The sequence below is a fragment of the Gossypium hirsutum genome, chromosome D10, assembly GCF_007990345.1.
Source record: "Gossypium hirsutum isolate 1008001.06 chromosome D10, Gossypium_hirsutum_v2.1, whole genome shotgun sequence".
Classification (NCBI taxonomy): domain Eukaryota; kingdom Viridiplantae; phylum Streptophyta; class Magnoliopsida; order Malvales; family Malvaceae; genus Gossypium; species Gossypium hirsutum.
In genome coordinates, this window is record NC_053446.1 from 18753282 (window position 1) to 18771387 (window position 18106).

Genomic DNA, 18106 nt, shown 5'->3' on the forward strand with positions numbered 1-18106 from the left:
TTTATTCATTTTTGTTTGTTTATCAAGCTAAATAAATGAACATGAATAAGATTTTGAGGCTCATTTATTAAACGAACTACATACAAACAAAACTTGTTTAGTTCATTTATGTTTATGAACAAACTTGTTTATATTTATTTAAAACTCGTTCAATAAATAATTTAAATCTCATTCAAAGCTCATTTAGTATTTGATTATTATATCTATACTATATATAAAATCACCAACTTCAAAAGTGTAAATAATGAATAACATATATACCCTTAATAATTTATAAAAGTAATTATTTAAATGGTAATTTCACATTTTCTAATATTAATTTTTATAAGTAATAATATTTAAATGGTAATTTCACATTTTTTTAATATTAATTTTTTGATAAGTAATAATAATACTTTTTGTTTCACCTATCAAATATTAATTTTAAATTTTTATAATATGAAGCTTAAGGTGGGTTTGGATGGGGGTGGAGTGCGGTGCGTTTAGATTACTTTTTGTTTCACGCTATAGTATCGTTACAATATCTAATTTTACTGTCACCGATATTTTTACGCTAACCATAGATAAACACACCACTTATCAAAACCCACCCTTAATTAATAATCAAATTGTGCTTAACGAATAATTGAATATAAAAAAAAAGACGATGAGCTGAGCAAGAAGTCCACACAAAATTACAACACACATTGGTTTTACGGTTTTTTCTTTTGGATTTCAACATTTTTAATAATAATTTTCCAATTACTTCACCGTCTTTAATTTCAACTATTAAATTTTAATTTTAATTGGAGCAAAACAGATTATTTAATTCATTTTTTCTCAAGTAATTATAAAAGTTTAAAGCCTTTTATGAGTTACAGATATAGTAATTCTCTAATTGGTTAGATGCCTTTTAATTTAATTAAAATTCGTTAATCAAATATTAAATAGTTGATTTTATTTACTAGGATAAATTCATTTATATTTTAATTTAATAGAAATAAAACATTAATATGAACTTTAATGGAATAATACAACAAAAAAAATTAACGTCTAATAACTAATTTAGCCCTCCAACTTTACACCGAAAATCTTTTAACCTTTGAATTTGTATTTTTTTGGTCAAATCATCCTAAAATGATGGAAAAATTAGTAAACGCTAACTTTCCTGACATAGACATACATGTGGACTGCCACGTGGATGTTACATATGCTTAATTAATTTTTAATATTTTTTAATTTTTTATAATATTGTTTATTTTACAAAATTTTTAAATAATTTAAATAACTTTATATTTTTTTGAAATTTTTTGAATTTAAGAAAAATATAATTGTTGATGTGACAATCCACGTCAACAAAGTTAACGTTTGTTAACTTTTCCGTCCATTTTGAAATGATTTGACAAAAAAATACAAGTTCAAGGATTAAAAGAGGTGAGAAATTAAATGGAGTGTTAAAATGACTTTTGTTGTAAAGTTGGGGATAAATAAATCACCATGCCAAAAATCAATTGATATTTTCAATATTTAATTTTTAAAATTTTCTTAGAGCAAATATGTCATTCACTATTTGTAATTTTTGAGTTGGTAAATATTTTTTAAAAGAATTATTACAAATTTTTAGACTTTATATGTAATTTCAATGTTTTTGATATATTCTTTTAATTTTTTAAAGTTTCTAGAATTTTTTTTAAAAAATTAGACAATTTTTGTAATTTTTAAAAGATTAACTAAAACTTTTCTTATTTTTTTTTACTTTTTGAATTTATATTATATTTTAGAATTTCTTAAATTTGTAGTTTAGAAAATCCAACTTTTTCTATTTTCATAATAGAATTTATATATAAATTTTAATTTCTATTCACATGGATGCCATAAGTAGTATTCTAAGTGGATGGAAGTTCCATGTGGCGTTATTAACAGCGACATATGTTGATCGCTTTTTTAAACACTTTTAACATTATTGGACTAAATCGATTAACAAAATATAATTTCAAGTAGCAATACGATAAAAAAAAATTTGGGTACTAACATAGAAAAAAGGATATATTCTGGAGACAAAATCATGCTTTAAGCCATAATTTAGTTGTACTTTTTCTTCTTTAACAAGATGGGCATAATATTTTTATTTTTTTTATCTCAAAACTTTTTAACTTAATAAATTTTAAAATTAAATGTTCAAATTGTGATTAATTTTAAAATTTTTACCAAAGTGAAATTTTTCTATATAATATTTTTAATTACACTCTAAACAAAGTCCTAACGAAAGAGATAATAATTGATAACTCTGAAATAAGCTATTACGTATAGGAGTTTTGAGCTTACAGTCAAATTCCTACTAAAGGATTACAATTGTCCTAAACTAGCATTTGGGATTTTAAATGTGTAACATAAGAATGAAATAAATGAGAATATTATCGAGTGCAAACACATACGCGTAAATAAAGGAGCAAATATTAAACATCCATGTGAAAGCAACTGTAAATGGAGATGAAGTAGAGCTTAGTATACCAATATTAGACATTGATAAAGAATAATTGAAAGGAAGGAAAGTGAAAGCTTTTAAGATATCGAGGATGCAAACGCTAGTTAGCAAAAGTGGAAAATACGCGAAGGAGTATCTAATCAATTTTGATATTAAAAAATGTAAGAGAGTTTTGCACAAAAACTTAGAATAAGCATGGAGGATCAACATACTCATCAAATTGACGAACAGAAAAATCAACAACGAATTAACTAATCTTGAATCAACGAAGAGTATTGTGTTATATAATTAATATATGCTCTCTAATATACATTATGATTAATTTAATGATTTATGTATGTAAATTTGTTATTTATTATGAAATAATCTTTTTACGCAAGTATTTTAGTTGGTGACTAAATTATGAATAAATTTTATATATCATAAATATCAATTAAATTATTATATGTTTGAATTATGAGAATTAATTATTTGAATGATAGCATTTTTAATTTGGCATAATAAAAATGTCTACTTCTAAAGTTTACCTCTTTTTGTTTTTTGTTTAGTTAAATTGTTTTCTTCAGATGAAAAAATTAACTGAATAGTATATTTTAAGTACTCTTTGGGTGGTATATTTTATAATTTTTAATTTGCTTACATTTATTTAGACAAATAGTAAATAAATTACTATATTTTATAATTCTTTTCAAATAAATTAGATTATAAGTGAGATATTACTAAAATTATTTTTTATTTTTTAATAATATATTATTAATATTAATATTTGATTATTATATATATATAATAATATATGTTTATTTGTTGTTTGTTTATTATAATTGTTTGTGAACATGTTCAATTATATATTTATGAACACATTCGTGAATATATTTGTTTAATGTTCACAAACTTATTTAATTTAAACGAACAAACATAAACACACATAAATTTAAATAAACAAATATGAACATAATTTTGAAATTCTTAATAAACACCAACACATTTAGAAAAAAAAAAGGCATAAAATTAAGTTGGTTTTTTTAAAGTTTGATTCATTTCCAGCACATTATCTTATGAGGAGGCTAGGGAGAGTAACTCAGATTTCATAGAATTCTAGTTGATCAGGCATTAATAATCAATTAGGAGTACAAGGGAATTCCAGTAATCCAATGCCATCCTCAATTTGATTCTTTGTTTTCACCATGCAATTTCACACACAGAATAGACGTAGAGGGACCATAGAAAGAGGAAAATACATTAGGGTTCCGCCTTGATAATGTGCCAATTAAGAAACATATATACAGATATCCAAAAGTTTCCTAACGACTAGACAGAAACAGAAACCAGAAGCTTTGGAGGAAGGGGGAGTAGGATGATATACAAACTTAGGTCCAACATCAGATAATTTCTAACAAGATTTACATGAAATTATTCTCTAGTTAACAAGTAAGACTTTTAACTAAGCAACACTGAAGGAATTTGCAGCACTCTCCACAAACTTTCTAGCTCCTTTAAACCACCGCTTGTCCCCAGCTTGTGCTTTGCAAATGTAAAGTTTACCATTGTTTACGGTGGCTGTAATTAGTTGGTGCTTGCCACCTTCATCTCCATCAGCAGTTCTCGTCAACACCGACAAGAAGTAGTACTGTTTCCCTCCGATCACAGGAGTTGAAGTCTCCAATATGTTTGCAGTTGCCACTGCATTTGAGTCAAACCCACCCTGCATGCCATTCATTTCAAGATATCAGAGATTTGCTCGTAATTGGGAAAAGAAGCATAGGAAATATGTGGGGATATAAAAATACGATTCCCTAATATGAGTATGTGCCGATATATATATATACACATGCTAGTTTAATACCTCAGCATCAGTTAAGCCAGAGTATGCTTGTTTTCCAAGCAGATAGTCCACCTGAAAAGATCCATGAGAAGCAAATAAATCAGGGAAAACACGTTATATATGTATATGCAATGAAACGAAATGATAAAAAAAGTAAACCTTAGAGAGGAAATTTTCAGGGGAACCGAAGTCAGTAATGGACTTCTTATCAGTAGGAGTGACCAGGACAGCAACATTGGTGGTGGAGTCGAAGTTGTCCTCGTATCTCAGGACTTGACCTGGGTACTCAACCTCTTTGCTTGGGTTCCATTTTGATGGTATTGACAGCTTGAACCCTTCCCCATTGTATGGGATGAACTCTGTGTTTGTTTTTGGCTTTCCAAATACATTTGCTGTCATCCAATCAACTCGTTATTTCCATAATCATCATCTACAATCAATTCCTCCCTATTTGAATATCGTTTTACAGGAAAGGGACTCATGATCACATAATGTATCATAGAAGAGCATTAAACAAATAAAATGATAGAATTAAGGAGAAAGAGAAAGAGAAAGGAAAGTTACCAGCTTCACCATAGGCAGCATCAGCAGGAGAAACCTTAGAGCCAACCGCTGCAGTACCGATGAGCAGAGTGAGAGCCAACCTACGGGAGATCACAGCGTTGCTTCCCGAATCATCATTTTCTTGGACTGCCTGTTTCTGAGATGTGCAAGCCAGTAGTTGATTTGACTTGACGATTGCAACTTGGCGCTGGGATGTGGAGGGTGGAGTTGATGATGATCTGGGTGCGGAGGTGAGTGCATGGTGGTGCAAGAAGCATGCGGTGGAGGCCATTGCTGCTCTAATGTAGTAAACAAAAACTAAAATGAGTGGGGTGATTTTATATGTGAAGGGGGAAATCGGCATTGTATTAATTAGGATATTAGACGACGAAAAAGGATTGGATTATGGGAATGGGGGATAAGGCTGATCAGCCTCTTATTGGTGCCACGTAGATTGAATAAGGTCCATGTCAGATTTCCATTTTGGATGTATGTCCAGCGATGGAGTTCCAGACTTCACTCCATCCTTCACATCATGTAACCATGTTTAATTTATAGCTCTCCCACTCTTATCTTATCCAAAAAAAACCATCTGCCAATTTAAAATTAACACGTGGATTTCTTGATTAAAAAAAATTTAATAATTTATGATTATTTATATTGTTAAATAGGGATTTTAACAATGAAAAGCAGCATTGAAATATGAAGTTGGATATCATCCAGAAATGAATCACCATCATGCATGATGGCATGCTCTATCTATGATCGCAATCTTCCAACTCCTTAAAACACCAAAAAGAGTAGTATAATTTAAATATCCTTTGAATTCTCTATATTTGCAGTGTGTCAGTCAGGGGCCTTTCTTTGGGTTCTTGTTTTATGGGATAGTGAAGAGGTCCGCTTTTGTCAAGTTTTGAGTTTCATCTTTTAAACTGGTACCCTTTTAGCTTCAAATTTCTATTTAAATCTTTTTAAAATTTATATAACTTAATCTTTGAATATGCTTAGATTTAAGTTTAATTACGGATAGATTTTTATAAAAACATATTTATAATAAGGAAAAATATTTGGTGCATTTTAGACTCTTGTAAATAGAATATTGTAAAATATTTTTTAAAATACGAGCCATAATGATTCTTTTTGTCCTCTAATTTTATAAAAAAAGTCATTTTAGTCTTCTATTTAAGTTGTTTTCGTCTTTTAGTCTTTAAACTTACATTTTTTTGTCAAATTACTCTAAAATGGATGAAAACGTTTATTAACTTTGTTGATGTGGCATACACATGACTTGTCACATAAATGACATGTCAATATTTAATTATTCAAAAAAAATTAAAATATTAAAAATCTTTAAAAAACAATAATTTTTATAATTTAAAAACTTATACTTTTTAAAATAATTTTAATGATTTTAAAATTTTAAAAATAATTTTTACAATTTTTTTTATTTTTTTAGAATTTAAAAAAATTATTAAATGTTAATGTGTCATCCATGTAGCAATTCATGTATATGTCACGTCAACAGAGTTAAAAAAACGTTATTTTTTTCATCTAATTTGAGTGATTTGAGAACTAAAATAGATGAAAATTAAATAAAAGGTTAAAATAACATTTTTTTGTAAAGTTGAAGAGCCAAATAAGCCATTATACCAAATATATATATTTTAATATTTTATTTTGTAAAAGATATTATTTTAATAAATTTTCAACTGAATGGATGCTCGGTTAATTTGTGAGACTAATTTAATCAATATACTATAAATATATATAGAAAAAATATTATTTCATTTATCTGCCTGCCATTATTGAACCAAACTAAAATCTACCTACCATTCCTATATTTAAGAAAATAAATCAATTTTGGAGAAATAAATAGAAAACGCATCATGGAAGAAATGTTTTATGCTAAAAACGCGCTATAGAGAGTGTGCTTTCTGACTTTTTTAATACATCAATTTCTTTGGTCAGATGGTTTAATGTTAGTGATTTTACTTTAAGTCTCGGGTTTGATTTCTCTCCTACTTATATTTTTATTTTTATTTCATTTTGTTTCAAGCCAATAGTTATATAATTTTATAAATAAGGAAATTTGAGAACGATATCTTTATTAATTAAAGACATTAATTAAAAATAAAAAAATTGAAACAACATGAAATAAAAATATAAATGTGAGTAAAAGAGAAATCAAACCCAGAATTCAAGGATAAAATCACTAACATTTAATCATCTAACCAAATGAACTGATGTGTTAAAAAGTCAGAAAACATATACAACAGACGTATTTTTATCTTTTCTCTCCCAAATTAATTAATTTCCCTAAATATTAGAACCTGACTTATTTCTCTTATTTTTCTTGGTCTTTTCATCAAATTTGACCCTAATTTAATCAATATACTATAAAATAAAAAAAAATATATATTATTGCATTTATCTGCCTGCCATTTTTGAACCAAAATAAAATCTACCTACCATTCCACTATTTATGACGCCATCACGAAAATAGCATTTTAAAGTTAAAACACTTTTAATTTAACATTTAAACTTTTTATTTAGAAAAGTTGTATATTTTTGGTTAAATTCTATTTTTAGTCCATATATTTATCTAAAATTTAAAATTTAATCCTTATAATTAAAAAGATAAAAATTAAATCCTCTTACTTTTCTGATTATAAAAATTAAATCCTCTTACTTTTCTGATTTAAAAATATCATTTTAATCATTAATAATTTTAATATTTTTCATCAAAATTTACTAGCTTGACATGTTGACTAGACTATCCTCAAATGATGTTACATGTGATATACAAAAAATAAACAGGTTTATGTTGATAAATTTTGATAGAAATTACAAACAATCAGAATTATTAAATTTAAAAAGTAGGTGGATTGAAAATTTTTTAATATTTAAAGTAAAAAGACTAAATCTCAATTTTTAGATAAGTACAAGGACTAATAGCAGATTTTAACCTATATTTTTTTGTTCGAAGTGAATGTGATACCAAGGTTAACGTACAAGAGAAACGTGGAAATAATTTAGATTTGATTCCTCCAGTCTCCATTCATTTCTTGCTTGTCAGTATCACCCACTATCCTCAGACGTATCATCAACATCTCTCTTTCTCTCTCTCTCTGGTTTGTGCTCTTTTGCATCCTCCTTTTTCTTCTCCTTTTACAATTGATGATATTTTCTACAGAAATTGCAGTTCTTTGATCATGATTTTTTTCTTTTCTTATATTTGATTCTACTAAAGTTCTTAGTTTTAAAATCTGGGTTTTATTTATTTCAAGTTGTTGGTTTTTGTTTGGTTCTGAGGTTTATCTTGTTTGCTCGAGTCCTTACCTTGGCTGCTTTGTCTTTCTTGAACTTTGATATTTCCGACGATTTTTTTTTCTTAAATTGCAGTAGCAAATTACCGCAACTTTGAAGGTACTAATTTTTTGTTTGCTTTATTTCTGCTACTTTTTCTTTTCTTTTTGTTTTTGGGTGAAGTTCATGTACGGAAACACAGTTCCAATGTTTCTATAAAGGGTTACATGTGATGTTAAAGCATTAGTAAGAACAAGAATCTGTTTTGATATTATCTTTAGCAAATGGCAACCATAGGTTTTATTGCAAAATATTTGCTCTTATGAGCATCTCATGGTGGTTATGATACTGGGTTCATCTAGCTACGCCAAATTACTTGAAATTGGTTCATATATTTCAGTTGAGTGGTTATATGTGTCTACTGAGAAGCCAAAGCAAACGGAACTTTTTTTTTTTTTTTTGTGTGTGTGGCTATAAGCTTAAGCATTAAGACTCCATTTTTGAATTTTTTTTCCATAAATATTGCAAAATATAATATTAAAAGTGAACTTCAAATTATTTGTTAGATGTTAATATTTTGATGAGATTTCAGAGCTGTTCTGTTTATTCCAGGAGAATAAATTTGTCTGTTTTCTTGAAGCACAAGAATAATGCCTGAGAAAATATCAGAGGACTTATTTAACAATCTAGTAGAGACCATTGCAGATAGTGTCTCTAAGCAGAAATCTGTGTCCTTTTTTGAGGAAGAGAAATCAAACTCGGTTGTCTCTGGCTTCAATCGGCTTTTTGGACGTCAGAGGCCTGTCCACCATATTTTGGGGGGTGGAAAATGTACGACTTTCTACTCTTTTCTTGAAATTGCTAAAAACCACCTGTTGATCAATGTTTTTACTGTAAATTGTGCAGCTGCTGATGTTTTGTTATGGAGGAACAAGAAGATCTCAGCCAGTTTTTTAGCTAGTGCAACTTTAATATGGGTTCTATTTGAATGGCTTAATTACCATTTCCTGACTCTTCTATCCTTTGCTTTGGTTCTTGGCATGGTTGTGCAGTTTGTTTGGTCAAATGCCTCGGGTTTACTTAACAGGTAACACAAATAGGCATATGCTTATGTGCTGCTTTTATTTTTTATTATTTGTTGCTCTTCAAGGTTTTGGTACCATGTGTGCTGCTGATAGGATTGCATAATTTTTATAGTAAATTACTTCATGGAAACAGGTCATCTTCTCAAGTGCCACACCTTGTTTTGCCTGATGAATTATTTGTTAGCATTGGGAGGTCAGTTGGTGCTGAGGTGAACAGAGGCTTACAATATCTGCAGGATGTTTCATGTCAGGGAAACTTGAAACAATTTCTTGTGGTAGGCTCTCAATATTTTCCTAGCACTCTTTCCTTAACGACATATGCTTGCAAATTAAATGTTCCCTGCTGATCCATATGCCTTTAAAAGTTTCTGCCACGTATTTGTAGAAACATTCAGCAAACTCTTAAATATCGTTAATGCAGGAGGAAGAAATGTTATGATCAATTTCTTTATGCATTGTATTTATTGCGGCATTCTTCACTCTTTCTTAATTTGCTTCTCAAATTACTTCCTTATTTATTTGGTTGTAATTGATTGTTAGTGTTGAAAATTATTAAAGTGAAATATGTCAGTAAATGGCCCTTACTAACATTTTACTAATGCATGCAACTTTAGAGACTCAATCCAAGAAAAAGTTCAAAAATCAAATGAAAAGTATATTTGGAGCAAGTTTCAGCATGTTTGATCCAAAAAGCTGAAAATAACTGCAATGTTTTAGACTTTTAAAGAATATTGTCAACTTTGCTACGGTCACAGCGTGTGGGTAAAGACCATTATATTGAATCTGCATTTCTAACTAGTTTCCTCCGTCACACTAGATTTGCTGGAGTGGATTATTAATGATCAAAAACTTTACAGATTGCAGTAAGCTTGTGGGTTGCTGCTGTTATTGGAAGTTGGTGCAACTTTTTGACCGTTTTGTACATTGGTAAGAAATTTTATTAAATTATCTTGCATTAATAGCATGGTAGTTCCATAAAACGGGAAAAAAAGCATGGTAATACTCTAATGTGTGGTTGTCTGCTATGTTACTCGGACTTGGCTGTGAGTGGCAGATTTGGGTATGTATCTAACACGGATATGTTCAATTCTTTCTTAGTTTTTCCATATATTTGGAGGGTCCTTGGAGGGGGGGGGGGGTATGTCCTGGTTCCCTTGTCCAAAAATGTGCTGGACATGGGTGGTTCAAGAAAAACGAAAAGTCGGAACAACATAGGTTGTCTGTACCATACTGTCTTAAGCAGAAAATATTCTGTTTATGGAACCCACCTTTGGTTCATTAGTCCAATAAATTTAGTATTACTCAGTGCCTTCTAAATGATTATCTAGTTGCATTTACAGTTTAACTTATTTATCTTGGTTGACTTGAGCATAGCCATGTTTGTTAGCTTTATGCATTGAACAAACACTTGCCCTTTCTCTTTTTGCATTCGAAATATTTACCTAAGATAATTGTTGCCTCACGGACATAGGCTGTCGTCCCCAACTAAACAAGTAAAACCATTGCAAAAATGATTTTGTTCTGTCAAGTTGAAACCGAGATTTCCAAGATTTATCAAGTGTAATTGGTGACTGATTTTTCCAGAGTGGGAATCTGGCATTGAACTTTTATTTATTTCAGTCAAGTTATTCCATCTAATTATCTTGTGATAACTGATGAAGTTCAGCCTACCAGACATTAATTGATTTGAACGTACAATTAAGTGTATCCATTGGCTCTAATATTGCAATCTAGAGAAGAACAAGTTTTGACACGGAAACCTTTTTCCTTTCAGAGTTCGAATTGTTATTAGTGTCTTCAAATGAGCCTTAATATTCAAGTTACAAGTTCCACGCCTAGATTACCTTTTCCTTCTTTAACTTTCCAATCTCTTTTGCCCTATTTCTTTTTTAGCTGCAGACAAGTTAGATTACTGACAATAACCACCTTAGTCGTGGCATGCCAAGGGAGGATCTGACTTAGTATGGTTCTGGAATAGTTGAATCCAATTAGCCTAGGTTCTTCCGTGCGTGGTATGCTGGTTAACCAGGATTAGACTTGTGAAGGCATGTCAGTGCTCATTTGGTTTTGGAATGGTTGAATCTGATTAACCTAGGCTTCTTTTAGGCTCATAGGTTTTGATTAACCTATGCTGGCTAGCTTGGATCAGACTTGTAAGGTGTTTGTGCATTGAACTTGCTAGACTCTGTCCTGCCTATGTCATGCCTGATCTGGTGCCAAATTGGCTGGATTTGCCGGTGCAAGGCTGCTCATGTGCAAAATCCTGGATTGTTGCTATCAAAATTAGACATGTTCTATGGATAGGAATTTCAAAATGAAAAAGAGAAGGAAAATGAAAAAAAATTAGGAATTAAAAGTGAAAGAAAAAGCAGAACGCTATAGACTGATACCCCTAAATTCAAATGAATAGCCCCTTTCAGAAGAAAAAGAAACCTTCTAAAAAACGTTGAACTCAGAAAATTCCATGTCAACTTTCTTCTATTTTCATTGCCACATTAGATGCCAACTAGTTTATTTATCGTACGTGGTTATCATTAAATGAGTATTGGACTTGATTGAGTCTAGCATAATAAATTCTGTTTCCTAATTGGATAAAAATAATGGTTTCACGAAGGAAAGAGGTTCTAGTTGGGTGTATACCAAATAGGAAAAATGGACATTTAGTTTCGGATTGAGGGTGTAGTATTTTTACCTTCTAGCTTGATTTTTTAACTGTATGTCAGAACTACATAAATATGTATGTCAACTTTGACACCATTGGAAACAAATTTTCTTCATAGAATCTGAAGACTTTATGAAAACTGTACTATGGGAAATGTTTTAGACAATTAAAATTTTCAGGAATTTAAACCTCTTATTAGCCCAGTTGGTCTATGCTATTACTCTTAAGAAGTGGATTAAGCAGGTCTAAGGTTCAAATCTTACTATCTACAACTCTTTCCAAGTTCCATCATCCTAGATTGTGACCACTTCTGTACTGAAAAGCTTTAGGTATTTTACTTTTGGGCTTTTGCATCATGATGTAAATGATGGCATGCTCTTCACATTGCATTTAACTGGTGGTCCATGTGACCTATATATATGGTTCTGGAGATGCTTATCTTTTCCTTTTCTATTTTACATCTTATGAAACAAATTTCCTGTCCCAGAGGACAAAAGACCACCATTGAAAAATCAGACTGACCGGACCTGCCGGTTGAACTGGGAACTGTTGCATAGTCCAATCTGGTATATGTTATAGAGCTAGAGAAAAACCAGAAAAAAAAGAAGAAACTTAGTTAACCCATTGGATTTCTATTAAAGACCATGCAAGTTGACTAAATATTCATTAACTATTTATTATTAGATACTATTTAATTTCTTTTTAATTATGAAAGACAGCTTTAGCCTTTTGCTATATATATGCAGGGCCTTTGATGTTGAAGTTTTTATTTTGCTTCTCAGGTTTTGTTGCGGCCCATACATTACCAGTTCTGTATGAGAGGTATGATGAGCAAATAGATGGCTTTGTTTACAAAATGCTTGATCAGTTCCAAAATCACTATAAAAAGTTGGATTCTGGTTTTCTGAGCAAGATCCCCAAAGGAAAGTTCAAGCTTAAGAAACATGACTAGGAGCATTTGGTCACTTCCATTAGATCCTTAGAGTTTCTGTATCACATATATACATCAAACACTTGAATAAATGGTGTTATATTTTTGTGAAATTATCAGTTTGAATATTGGAAATATCTTTGCCAACCTCAACTGCTGGGTCGACTAATGATCTGCTATGTCACATTGTTACTCAAACTTAGGTGTCACCGTTAATATGGTTATGGATATGTTTAATCGTTCTTTTCCCCCATGTTTGTTCATGTATTATTTGTAGGCTATTTGGGGGTCATATCCATGGACGTTGGACAAGGTTATTTCAAGAAAAATGGATGGTTGAAGCAACATAGGTGATCTGGGTTTTAGTTGTACATATTTTCTCAAATCCTACTCCCTCTAAATTAGGATAAAACAAGCTGAATAAACTATAATTCAGAATCAATATTTTATACCCTCAAGACATATCCACCTTGACATCATGAATGAAATAACGAACATCTTAGAATATATGGAAAATTTAGAAAAGAAACAGAACAATATTCAGCATTTCACACCCTCAAGACGTGAACACATTGTGACACCATGAATGAATTTCATTCCCATTCTTTTCAAAATTGAATTACAATTAGTGGTGCAACACAAGAAGCAACACACAGGGAATCTATAAAAATAATGAAAACAATATTGTCGTATGCATCGATCTATTTGTATCTATAGTTCCGTGTATGTAGTAGTGTGCAGCCAAAAACATGAATTAGCAGCCAACAAGAGAAGAGATGCAGTAAGAATGAGTGACAATCATGAGCCAGAGGTGCTGCCTTCTTGAGGCTTTAGCCGCCATTTCCAAACAGTCAATGCGTCGCTTGCATCCCCTGTGAAGAATAGGTTTTTCGGTCCTCTTTCAATCACTCTCACTTCTCTTTTCGAAAATATTCTACCTTTCTCACTGAACCTGTGACCACAAATGGCAATATTCCTTGGTTACCGATGCATTCAATGAGGAAAACTTCTTTTAGGCCAACAAGAAAAAGCATTTCCAGACATCTAGAAGAAATATAGGAGACATATACTCACGATGGCAACTCATACAGACGAACAATTTTGTCATTACAAGGGCAGAAAAAAACTGGCTTGGTTTCAGCATCATTCATTCCACATAGTGCGAGTACACCCTGCAAGCCAAAATCCATTTTAGACCCTTCTTTTTTAGAATAAAGAGAAACGTATAATGTAGCATTAATTCCTTCAATACAAAAAAAAAAAATCCAAAATATTACAGATGCCAAAATTCGAATTCCATAATTTCTGGATTTTATATTTTGAGGGTGGCAGCATGAACTAAGCTCCAAATGTCTGTGGTAAAGAAGGCTTGTGTTTCTGAGAAAACTAGTATAAACAAGAGAATTTGATTTTGAAATTCCCAATTTTTTCAACTAAAGAGGAGTCTCTTGATGGCATGAAGAAGCAGTAGCAGTAAAAAAAAATCCCGAGGGTAGGGAAGATAGAGAAGGAACATGACAAAAATTACGTTTAGTCCGACAGTTAGGTTTCATAACTTTGTATTTTAAACAACGATAAGCATAACCATTGTATTAAAAGTTTTTCCAACCTTCCACTTCTCCTTCTCCACCGTACCAAACAATTTTTTTTCTCTTAATAAATTCAATAACATGAATAGGTTACACATGTAAATTCAGAAAATGAAGAACTTACATTTTCCTCTTTACGAGTATAGATCACCTCCCAATTTTGTCTTTCTGTTGCAAACCAAACTTTAATGGTGCAGTCAAGTGAGCTTGAGAACAAATAGCCATTACAATGAACAAGAGATGTCACAACATCAGCATGTCCACTCAAAGTCTTAATGCATTGAAATGTGTCAATGTCCCACACCTGGTCAAGAGAAACATAACCAGAAATTCAATGCAAGTATAAAAACTGCACAAATGTTGTAGCAAGTGGAATTTCAATAAGCCAGTAACTGCCAATTCAAATAACTAAGGATTTGAACATTTATTTCAATTCACATCGCATATTTCTAAGGAAAACACATACTAGCAGAGGAACTGTTAAAAAAGAATGTAGATTAATTTAAGATTATTGTAATTATAAAATAATTAACTTGTATAGATTAGGAAATGACTAAATTACTCCTAGATTGTTGGGCTGCCATTACCTATATATAGGTGCCGTATCACAATTGTAAAGATAGAAGAAATAATATTCTTTTCTTATTTCTCATCTAGTTTCTATTTGGTATCAGTATTGGAAAATTTTTTTCTAGCTCCTATAGAAACCCTAAAAATACTTTCAGCAGTTCTTATCCATGTTAGAAACTTCATCAAACTCTACTTTCTCATCTGCCTAACCAAAATCTACTAGAAATCATGTTTCCAACTTTGAATAGTTGTCAAGAAGCACAAACCAGAAAACACAATATGTGCTCCAGCCACACCTTCGTAACTCTAAATACTCGGATTTGTTACAGTCCTCCCTGTAATACTCCAACCGTCCCATGAATTGGTTATTCCTAAGCGAGTCATGAAGAGTATAAAGAACATACCTTGTCTCCACATTGGATCAAGAACGGGATCGAAGGGATAAAAAACGGCAAATTCACATAGAGCCATTGAACCGGCCCAACTAGCAACCAGAGCAGTATGCATTATATAAACAAAAAGCAAGCGACCGGGATCATTCAGTATGACAGTATGAACACGATACCAAGGCAAACCCATGGAAATACCCCTTTATTAATGAAAAATAGACACTATGTAACTTTATTGCATTGGAATACCTCCCCTTTTCGGTGGATTCTTTCGGAGAAAGGATTAATATTTGTTCTATTCCATTAGTAATTAAGGGAAGAATTCGGCTCAGAAGAAAAAAGAGAAGCAAATCTATTCCATACCCGATAAGTATCAATACGCAATTGGGGTTGATCTTATTTTGTTATGAATGAACGCATCCCTATTTGTTCATCATTCGAAGGACCTATTGGTAAGTATTCTCATTCATTCATTCTGTCTTTCTTTAATTTAAGGCCTTATTCTATCTATGTATAAAATATGAGGCCAATATTATTAAGACCATTATTATGCTTCCAGATCAAAGTGAAATATAGTATTTAATTCTTTTTCTTTCCTTTAATGCTTATTGGTGTTCCAGAAGTTCCTTTTCGAAATTCGGCAGAGGAAGATGTAGTTTGGGTTGACGTATAGTGCGACTTGTCAAATATATTGGGTCATATGGGATTCCCCCGCTCTCTCGCCCGATCGAGATCACCACTATCAAATTAAATGGCGATAATTTTTTGCGTTGGTCTCAATCCGTCTGAATGTATATTCGGGGGTGAGGAAGCATTGGCTACTTGACAGGAGATAAGGAAGCACCAACAAAGGAGGACCCCTCTTATGCTCTTTGGGACGCTGAAAATTCCATGGTTATGACATGGCTTGTAAATTTCATGAAGGAAGATATCAGTTCCAACTATATGTGTTATTCTATAGACAAAGAACTCTGGGATAATGTTAATCAGATGTATTTTGATTTGGGAAATCAACCCCAAATTTATGAGTTGACTATAAAACTTGGAGAGATTCATTAATGAGAGGACAACATCATCAAGTATTTCAATTCATTGAAAAGATTATGGCAAGATTTGAATTTGTTTAATGATTATGAATGGAAGTCTCTAGAAGATTGCAAAAACTATAAAAAGATGGCAGAAGATCATCGCACTTACAAATTCCTTACTGGATTAAATGTTGAATTTGATGAAGTAAGGGGGAGAATTATAGGTTGGAAAGCTCTACCTCCCATTTGTAACACCCCAAACTCAGCCTAGATGCTACGGTTGGATTGTAAGGGTTACATCATATAAGAAAACATTAATTCTTAACTTTGGAGATAAGCTCGCTTTTAACGTAAAGAAAAAAAATAGAATTGATTAACACATTGAGAACACATTTATTCCAAAACACCCATGGGTACTTTAAAAGAATATGCGTGTTAATGAATTTACTAAACAAATCCTTTTTACTTAATTGTTTTGTGTAATAATACGTTAAAATGATTTAGTCAAAACTTAGTAGCAGCAAAACGTTATAGCAATTTGAACATTTAAAACCTTAATTTTGTTGTTAACCATGTTGTTAAGGTTAAAAGATCGTTTAAAATAATAATTTTCCAAAACAAATACCAAAATGAGTTTTAAAGTCCCAGACAAAAATTAAATGCCTAAAAGCCCGAAAAGTCCATAAAGATAAATCCGAAACATACTAAATCAATAGAGTAAATTGAGCTCTAGAGTCGCCTTCCAATCCTAAACTTGTGGATCACTTGAAATAGGACAAAACAGATATGTGAGCTAGAAGCCTAGTGTGTGAATTGGCCCATAACAAAATTTACTTACACAAATAACCAGTTCAGAATTTCCCATGTCATATAGCATATTGAAATCATATTGTTTCACATATTAGAATCATATCATATAGCGTATCATATACCCTTCGCCTAACCAAAGCACATAAATGTTTGTCACAACCAAGAATGAAAACAAACACTAATACAATCCCTACCTTGAACGAAGAACGGCTAAAAATCCTAATATCAGAAAATTAATATGATGATACTTATACTTTGCTCGGATTATGCTCCAACAATCGAACTCCACACAACAATTACTACTAAAACACAAGATGACAATGAAGCAAAAAGCAAAACGAAAGAAAAGAAAAAGAAAACAAAAGGAAGAAATAACAAAGAAAAGAAAAGAATAAAAAGAAAACAAGAACGTAAAAAGGGAGTGGGTGATAGACGGTAAAATTAGGTGAGTGATTTTAGTGATTTTGAAAAATTAAAATAAAATAAGATAAATTCAAATTTACTTTAATCCAAAATTTAACTCACACTACACCAAAACAGGTCTTTAGACGCGGTCTTAGCGGCGTTTAAACAAAAAACGCCGCAAAAAATAGAGTTTTAGCGGCGTCCAGAGACAAACACCGCAATAAATGATTATTAGTGGCGCAAGAAATAGGAACGCCATAATTGACCTGCAATAGCGGCTTTTTTACCTCAACGCCACAAAACTTGTTTGCAAAACGGCTCCGTTTTTTGGTTACTTTATAACTTTAGTGGCGCTTCCACAAAAATGCCACAAACAATTGGAATATAGTGGCTTTTTCTTAGAAACGCCGGTAAAGATAACGAATTTGAGGAAAAAATTTGAGCAAAACAGTACCGTTTTGTTGTTTCATTTTATTTCTTTAGTGGCGCATTGTAAAAAACG

At 31.3% G+C, this 18106-nt stretch overlaps 2 protein-coding genes across 7 annotated transcripts; one reads left to right on the forward strand and one right to left on the reverse strand.

Annotated features, from left to right (window-relative positions):
• Positions 1-3680: 3680 nt before the first annotated feature.
• LOC107914520 (oxygen-evolving enhancer protein 2, chloroplastic) lies at positions 3681-5352 on the reverse strand. Its single transcript, XM_016843460.2, has 4 exons — positions 4851-5352; positions 4446-4678; positions 4308-4358; positions 3681-4166 (listed from the first exon to the last, which is right to left on the reverse strand). The coding sequence occupies exons 1-4, from the start codon at positions 5191-5193 to the stop codon at positions 3906-3908; spliced, it is 888 nt and encodes a 295-aa protein (XP_016698949.2). The 5' UTR covers positions 5194-5352; the 3' UTR covers positions 3681-3905.
• A 2479-nt stretch (positions 5353-7831) lies between these two features.
• LOC107914521 (reticulon-like protein B8) lies at positions 7832-12966 on the forward strand. 6 transcript variants are annotated; one of them, XM_016843462.2, is made up of 7 exons: positions 7832-7960; positions 8232-8255; positions 8748-8966; positions 9042-9222; positions 9354-9495; positions 10078-10147; positions 12665-12966. In XM_016843462.2, exons 3-7 carry the CDS (start codon positions 8786-8788, stop codon positions 12832-12834), a joined length of 744 nt encoding a protein of 247 aa, XP_016698951.2. In that variant the 5' UTR covers positions 7832-7960; positions 8232-8255; positions 8748-8785; the 3' UTR covers positions 12835-12966. The 6 variants fall into 6 exon arrangements, with proteins under 6 accessions (XP_016698951.2, XP_040958096.1, XP_016698953.2 ...); XM_016843464.2 differs by having other exon boundaries at positions 7836-7960; positions 8776-8966; XM_041102162.1 differs by having other exon boundaries at positions 7834-8255.
• The last annotated feature ends 5140 nt before the right edge of the window (positions 12967-18106 follow it).